General features: G+C 36.6%; 2 protein-coding genes across 3 annotated transcripts; both read left to right on the top strand.

The window, feature by feature from the left end:
* LOC137657676 (cuticle protein 7-like) lies at nucleotides 1-625 on the top strand. The gene is made up of 2 exons (XM_068392077.1): nucleotides 1-114; nucleotides 254-625. Exons 1-2 carry the CDS (start codon nucleotides 16-18, stop codon nucleotides 608-610), a joined length of 456 nt encoding a protein of 151 aa, XP_068248178.1. The 5' UTR covers nucleotides 1-15; the 3' UTR covers nucleotides 611-625.
* Nucleotides 626-5,821: 5,196 nt separating this feature from the next.
* On the top strand, nucleotides 5,822-7,328 carry LOC137657669 (cuticle protein 7-like). 2 transcript variants are annotated; one of them, XM_068392070.1, is made up of 3 exons: nucleotides 5,822-5,840; nucleotides 6,350-6,463; nucleotides 6,887-7,328. In XM_068392070.1, exons 1-3 carry the CDS (start codon nucleotides 5,829-5,831, stop codon nucleotides 7,289-7,291), a joined length of 531 nt encoding a protein of 176 aa, XP_068248171.1. In that variant the 5' UTR covers nucleotides 5,822-5,828; the 3' UTR covers nucleotides 7,292-7,328. The 2 variants fall into 2 exon arrangements, with proteins under 2 accessions (XP_068248171.1, XP_068248170.1); XM_068392069.1 differs by having other exon boundaries at nucleotides 6,884-7,328.
* The last annotated feature ends 1,084 nt before the right edge of the window (nucleotides 7,329-8,412 follow it).

The raw sequence follows: 8,412 nt of genomic DNA, 5'->3' as shown, positions 1-8,412 counted from the left end.
TTCCTGAGCTGTCTAATGGCTGCCGCCGTTGCCCGGCCTGACAGCCCACCCCATGATGGCTACGGATACTCTGCTCCCGCTCACCAGTTGACCCACGGCCACGAGAAGCACCAGGTAAAGGAAGCTGCTGTTTTCTTTCAGTAATTCACCATTTCCCTTTCCGGCCAATTATCATTGTTTAGTAATTGACTTGACTATTTCTATATTGAATATGATTATAGCCGAGTTTAATATTATCGATATTTCCCAACAGAAGGGTATGCCCTTCGCCTTTGACTATGCTGTCAAAGATCATTACAAGGGCCTGGACTTCGGCCACGACTCCAACTCCGACGGGAACTTGGTGACCGGTAAATACTACGTCGCCCTACCCGACGGTCGCACTCAGATCGTCACTTACACCGCCGATCACTACAACGGATACCAGGCTGAGGTCACTTACGAGGGAGAGGCCAAGTACCCGGAACCCGAGCATTACAAGCCTGCTCCAGCCTACGGACATCCTGCCCCTGCTTACGGAACACCAGCTCCAGCCTACGGTCATCCTGAACCTGTTTATGGAGCACCAGCTCCATCCTACGGTCATCCAGCCCCTGCCTATGGTCATTAAACTTTATTAAATTTAAGACAGGAACGTTTATTTATAACTTAATAATAAATAAATTGAATTATGAACCAAAATGTAAACTCTCTTCAAAACTAATCCTTTCCTTCCATTTTTATTAACTTTTATTGTTATTATTTTTTGCTAATCACCGTCTACAGACTGATGGTTTTTAGTGTGGGAATACATCCAGCTTCCTTAGGAATCCATCACATTTCTCCCTATATGTGCTGTTTCAAGTAGCACAAGTCCTCTATACAAGTCCTATGATCATTTCAGCCCCTACCTTTTCAAGATTCTTTTTGAATGACTTAGGTATGGTCCCTAGTAATTCTATGATAATTGATACCACTTCTACTTGCATATTCCATAGCCTTCTCAATTCAATTCGTAAGCCCTGATACTTTTCTATTTCTTCTCTCCCTTATCTTCCATTCTTTGAATTGCGACATCTAGTGATACTTTTTTTCGCTGTCTTGTCGAGTGACGTCTGGTTGATGTGCTTATATCACCCTGACCGTTCATATACTGTAGTCCCAGACTAGCTTAGCCTGAACATTTTCCATCACAGTTTGTGGTTGATGTTCGTACCATTTGTTGTTGCATTGTATTTCTTATTTTCTACAGTGAGCTTTAGCCACTATATCATTTCATTTTTTATGTTGATTCTGAGCAGCTGCTGAACATTCTCTGGCGACGTGATTGATGGTTTCTTACTTTGACATACATTTTCTGCAATTTGACGAGGTGTTAGTGCCGTCTACTGATCGTTGAATTTATCCTATTCTGAAGGTTTAATCTTGTTCTGCTACTATCATCCCTTCAGTTTCCTTCTCAAGTTCTCTCTGTAGCCACTGTCATGTTTCCTTACTGGGCAATTCTTCAAGTCCATGCACTGGTTTTCTTTTCCATTCTTATATTCTCTTTCCCTGTTCTCTCCTTACACAATTCTGGGTCTGCATCCTCCTTTATCAAGTTTACTTTCCATGCCCTCTTCAGCCATGTCGCTTTAAAGGTGTACTAGTTTCGATGTTGACACAATCTTCTATACTAAGGCGTTCTTTTCCTCCTTCAGTGCGTGGTATATAGAACCTGTCAATACTCGTTCTTGGATGCAGTTCTTAGTACATATTCATTACCTTTCTAGTTTTTATACCCATGTTGCATAGCTATGACTTCTTTCACTCCACTACTCCAGCACTGTCCCTGGATATTGGCACTGCCCAGGGGTTTATAGCCATTACTATATTTCCAGAGTTGAGCTTTTTTCTTCATTATAGATTTGATTCTTTGCATGTATTTTCTTTTAATCTTTTCCTTCATCTCTTGGTGTTTTATTACTTCTCCTTCTATTATCCTGATGTATTTATAGCCTGCTTCATCCATATCCTTGATGGTATTTCCATCTAGAAGCTTTATCCCTTTTGCCCTTGTTACTTTTCCTTTATCTATGTTAACAAGAGCGCATTCATTCCAAACTCCATCTTGATGTCTCCTGACACAATTCTTACTATCTGGATTAGTATGTCTATTTCCTTAGAATCTTTCCAAAAGAGCTAAATGTCTTCCATGAACAGCAGGTGGTTTATTATGCTGCCCCCTTTCTTCAGATGGTACCCAATTCAGTCTTTTCCAGCCATTTTATCATGCGAATCATAGCTACTACGAAAAGTAGCTGGGACAGCGAGTCCCGCTGGAAGATTCTTCTTTTAATATTAACCACTGCAAGCTGTTTTCCAGTTCTGCATTGTATTTATGAGGAAGCTGCTAGTGTTGTCCTCCGCACCATATATTGTTAAGCCTTCTATCACCCATGAGGGTGTGGTATCATGTCAAAGGTTTCCTTGTAGTCTATCCATGCCCTACGCAGGTTGGTTTTCCTTCAATAGCTAGTCTTATGTGTTTCTGCATTTCCTTCTGCATTTTTCTGCTGATTGGGAACGGTGCAAGTTTCCGCCAAGTAGATATACAGTTTTCCGCTAATAATGCCTACAAGCAGCTTCCACATTATTGGTATTATTATTATCATTACTTGCTAAGCTACAACCCTAGATGGAAAAGCAGGATGCTATAAACCTAGGGGCTCCAACAGAGAAAGTAGCCCAGTGATGAAAGGAAAGAAGAGTAACAACATTAAAATAAATATTTTCTATATAAACTATATATACTTTAACAAAGCAAGAGGAAGAGAAATTAGATAGAGCAGGGTACCCAAGACAGTGGAAGACCATGGTACAGAGGCTATGGCCCTACCCAAGACTAGAGAACAATAGTTTGATTTTGGAGTGTCCTTCTAGAAGAGTTGCTTACCATAGCTAAAGAGTCTCCTCTACGCTTACCAAGAGGAAAGTAGCCACTGAACAATTACAGTGCAGTGGTTAACCCCTTGAACAAAGAAGAATTGTTTGGTAATCTCAGTGTTGTCAGGTGTATGAGGACATAGGAGAATCTGTAAAGAATAGGCCAGACTATTCGGTGTATGTGAAGGCAAAGGGAAAGAACCGTAACCAGAGAGAAGAATCCAATGTAGTACTGTTTGGCCAGTCAAAGGACCACATGACTCTCTAGCGGTAGTATCTCAACGGGCGGCTGGTGATTGGTCTGTAATTGCTTGCTATATTGAATAAATTTTTGTCCTTTTGGATCAGACAAGTCCTTCCAGATGTCATCCAACACCATCATTACTACTACTACTACTACTACTACTACTACTACTACTACTACTACTACTACTACTAGTACTATTATATGGTGTACTACAGAAAGTAAAAAGTAGAATAATACATGGACATGTGTTCCAATAGAGAAAGCAATCTAGTGCGAATAAAAACGAAAATGAGCAAAATAAATGACAAAATATGAAGCGAGACCCGTATCAACCCTCTCAACATAGAAATCTACAAAATTAATTTATCTATGAAAAACAATGTTCTAAAGAAAATTTTAACATTAGCTCTATGTGCACAACCGATAGAGAAAAAGAAACACTTGATCAATAAGGATTTCTTGAAACACACGCTTAGAAATTTAAAAATCATATTATGGAAACCTCATTTCATGAGAGCACACTTCAGTATGTCTTACACTTCAGTATGTCTTACGAGTTGCTAAGCAATAAGGGCAGATACACAACTAAACACCTTAATCTTTACCATTTGTTTCACCAATCCTTTATAGCTTAGGATATCGTTATTTTGCTTCCTACACTTTCTGGGTTAAGTCAGGATAAGCAGTTAAAGACTTCTTATTTTCGATATGACTGAAAATTGAGTTTTTATACCCAAGAACCTCAAGGGACTTTTTCATATATATACATATATATATATATATATATATATATATATATATATATATATATACGCATACATATATATACAAATATATACACATATATATATATAAATATATATATATATATATATATATCAAATCATAACTTGAGAATGCTATACATACAGTACATATGTCTATATATACCTAAATATACATGTATCTTAAAAAGTCCCATGAAAACATATATTGTGTGAAGGTAAAAATGCATTGGTTGAAATATTGAGATTGATTGAACTTTCATATTGTATTCTTATCCATCTATCTACATACCAAGGCACTTTTTCCCAATTTTGGGGGGTAGCCGATATCAAACGTATACATTAAAAAAACAGGCACCCTGTATTTTAATGATATATATATAAATATATAAATATATATATACAGGCAATTATTACAGTTTGTAATGCCATCGACTTCCAGACCAGTTTCAATTTAATGATTTTCTCACTCAAACTGTAATTGCAAGAATCCATGAAACCGGTAGGATTGTGACAAAAAAAAATAGAACTTTGTATAGAAATAGGCTTATATACATAACCAGGAACCTTATTAACCATATGTGCTTGACCTTGTGTTAGCATTTCCTGCTCTTTTCAAAACCAATTACGAAATCCCCCCCCCCCCCCCCCGCCCATAAGATTTAAGGAAATATTTAAGTTGTCACTAATTAAAAAAATATTTTAGAATCTAATATGATCAAGTATATTTACACTAAAGATTATCTAAAAATCAATAAATCAATTTTCATTTCAATAAATGTTATGATTTTGCTTGATTTACATGTATCAAATAGAGATAATTTGCATATTTACACTACCAATTACTCCATTTATATCGAGTGTCTCTGTGGCTCAGTACTACCAAATTTCTGAACTGTTATAAAGTTTTTGATATGGAATATAATATATATTTTTAATTTGAATACTGCCATTATGAAAAATTCCAAACAATTTATGGATGCTTTTTGGCCTAGGCAACAAGCCTATAGTTGGAACGCTTATGCTCACACAGTGGATATATATATATATACATACATACATATATATATATATATATATATATATATATATATATATATATATATATCCCCTTTTAAACGGGGCATAAAAATTCTAAACCAAACATTGTTTATACTATTTAAACTCTTTAAATTTTCCATTTTCTTGATACCAATGTAATGTTAGATTTTACATTTGCAACTCCACCCAAAACCCTAATAAATTCGTCTACAAAATCATTAAGAAAAAAAATCAAAATAGAAGTTTCATATATCATCTATGATGAGACTTGTGTCATTCTGTTCAACTATTAAAACATTCCCTGGAAGTTTGGACTTTTGAAGTTCCACCGATTCAACTACCTGATTAGGAAGATCATTCCACAACTTGGTCACAGCTGGAATAAAACTTCTGGAATACAGTGTAGTATTGAACCTCCTGATGGAGAATGCATAACAATTAGAACTCAAGTAAATTTTAATTTTCTCAATGCAATGTTAGTTTTTACATTTCTGACTACCTCGTTTCCAACTGAACGCAAAATATTAATAAATTCATGTACAAGAATATAATTTTGATATAAATCTTTATTTTACCCTTTAAATTGTTTCAATGTTTTAATTATCAAACTTTCAAAACAAACACAAAGACATATTTTAGCATAAACAAAACCGAGTTAGAATCCCTTCAAAAACATCAACAGCGAAAGTATTTTGTGGTGGCTCATTTTCAAGTTTAGCAGGTCTCTCTTGAGGCCAAAGATCCCACAAGAGAGGATACCGACCTACATTACTGGGTGTGGCCCCTTGCTGGAGACGTCGCTTGACCGTGAGTAAATGATATATATACAGAGGAATGTAACAAATTCTTCACATTCAGAAGCGAACATCATCATGAACTCTCTGGTGAGACACGAGATTTTCTCGATCTATAAGCTCTTTTTTGTGTATTTTCATCGGGTAATATATTGATATAAAATGCAGTTATCTCCCGTATAGCGTATAATATAAACCAAGTGTCCGGTATATATATATATATATATATATATATATATATATATATATATTCCCTATATAAAAAGAGCAGTGTCCAATTCTATATATATATATATATATATATATATATATATATATATATATATATATATATATATAAATATATATATATATATATATATATATATATATATATATATATATATATATATATATATATATATATATATATATATATATATAATTCATACTCGGTCACGTTCCGCTCTCCCCCATCCCTCAGGTAGGTGGGAGAGTAGTCATACCCTGAGCATATCTACCTAATCTAAATATTTAGCCGTCATGTTTGATGGATCAAGTACACTATTTTTTTTTTTAAGTAGTTCCTACTGTATATCCTTCGGTCCTTAATATTCCAGGCAATCCTGTTGTGCTGTTTGGCAACCGTGGCATTGGCTAGTCCAGACACGCCAGGTTACGGATACCCAGCCCCGTCTCATCCCGTTTCGTACCATGCTCCGGAGAAACATGAGGTAAGATTCAACAATTAATACGATTTCTTGCTAATTCTCCTTAGGAGAAACAGTGTCTAAAATGCATGTGGTTGATTTATATAATTAGCTGGAATATTGATATGTCTTTTTTCCTTCCTACACATTTACGGACTATGGGGAGCAAGTGCCATTGCTTGTATCTTCTAAATATTTAACTATACTGAGGGTTTTACGTAATATTTGTTATATAAAGCTTTATGCTTTTAAATAAAGTTTAAAGCAGGCAAATAGCTCATCAGTTTAAACTCTAGAAAGAATATCACTGTAAAAATAAATTCTCTACATATTTGGTAGTAATAAGAAACCTTCAACACATCACTTTGCCCTTTCAACTATTAAATACCCAATATCTATCGCTCTTCAATTACATCTAAAATCCTCAATCTATCCTCTCCTCAGAAGGGAATGCCTTTCAACTTCGACTACAAAGTCAGCGATCACTACAAAGGCCTAGACTTCGGCCACAACTCCAACTCCGACGGGAACTTGGTGACTGGCGAATACCGCGTCCTCCTCCCCGACGGTCGCACTCAGATCGTCACTTACACCGCCGATCACTACAACGGATATCAGGCCGAAGTCAGGTACGAGGGCGAGGCCAAATACCCTGAACCAGCTCCCTACCATCCTGAGCCTTCCTATGGTCACCCAGCTCCAGCTTACGGTCACCCAACTCCAGCTTACGGTCACCCAACTCCAGCTTACGGTCACCCAACTCCAGCTTACGGTCACCCAACTCCAGCTTACGGTCACCCAACTCCAGCTTACGGTCACCCAACTCCAGCTTATGGAGCTCCCAAACATTAAGAATCTTTATTTTGGAAAATACATCAAATTATTTATAATTCAATAAAAAGCAAATACAACTTCAATTATATATTTCTTATAACTTTAAACTATATGGTTTTCCTATTTAGCAATACTTGAGTAATTTGCTTCACTTGGAATACTTCAAATTGAATGGTTGTTTAAAAGGTTCCTCGTGAGCAACAGAGCCAAATGGCATCTCATTTGCTGCTGCACAATGTTTTTAAGTCAGATTATACATATTTAAAGCCCTCTCTCACCAACCCACGCAAGCACCAGGAAATACCTATAGTCCATTTCTTTTAGCGATGCATATTTGCACCGACTCGCGGCGGTGCCCTGTTAGCTCGGAAAAGTTTCCTGATCGCTGATTGGTTAGAATTATCTTGTCCAACCAATCAGCGATCCGGAAACTTTTCCGAGCTAAAAGGGCACCGCTGCGAGTTGGTGCAAATATGCATCGCTAAAAGAAATGGACTATAGTAATGACTACTGTAATTTAAGGCAGACACCATTCCCCCTAAAACCCGACTCTCTAACTTGCAAGGACAGTCAGGTTGTGTTTACTGGTTAAATCTTTTGCGCCGTGAGCGTAACTTGAACTTAGGATCCACAGAATGTGGCTCAACAGCAGTTCCTTTAAGCTACTGCAACTATTAATTAAGTCACCACAGGTTCCTGCGTCTCTAAGCGGCCTGCAAAGTAGCGACGAAATATAGCCCTATATATTCCTTAAAAAATTGAAGGAATACTGCTATAACTTTTTCTTTTAACTTGGTAAGGTAACTTATCAATATAACGCCACTTACGATGATTATTCTTCTTTCCCACCATTATCCTTACATTGGGGTCGGTTAAACGACGAGCCCTCTCCAATGCCTTCTATCAAAGGCATTCTCTTTCTCCAAGCCTCTTCTCTCCATATCATCCTTCACCTTATCTCGTAATCTAATTCTCTGCCTCCTTCTCGACCCCCCCCCCTAATAAGGTCGTAAACACAAACAAAACTAAAGAAAATCCATTAATATATTGTAATTCTTACTTTTCTTCTAGAAATGATTAATGCGTATCTGAAATATGTATGATCAGCATTATCAAAGTGCTTTGAAGGCATTAATGGA

The sequence above is a fragment of the Palaemon carinicauda genome, chromosome 18 (assembly GCF_036898095.1).
Source record: "Palaemon carinicauda isolate YSFRI2023 chromosome 18, ASM3689809v2, whole genome shotgun sequence".
Lineage (NCBI taxonomy): Eukaryota > Metazoa > Arthropoda > Malacostraca > Decapoda > Palaemonidae > Palaemon > Palaemon carinicauda.
The sequence above is the reverse complement of the archived record's forward strand: the minus strand, read 5'-3'. Positions and strand labels throughout refer to the sequence as shown.

Bases quoted from the DNA above. Each gene is read 5' to 3' on its own strand.
- LOC137657676 (XM_068392077.1), top strand. From the start codon at position 16: ATGGCTGCCGCCGTTGCCCGGCCTGACAGCCCACCCCATGATGGCTAC. The intron at 115-253 runs GTAAAGGAAGCT...ATTTCCCAACAG, and splicing joins ACGGCCACGAGAAGCACCAG to AAGGGTATGCCCTTCGCCTT.
- LOC137657669 (XM_068392069.1), top strand. The intron at 6,464-6,883 runs GTAAGATTCAAC...TCCTCTCCTCAG, and splicing joins ATGCTCCGGAGAAACATGAG to AAGGGAATGCCTTTCAACTT.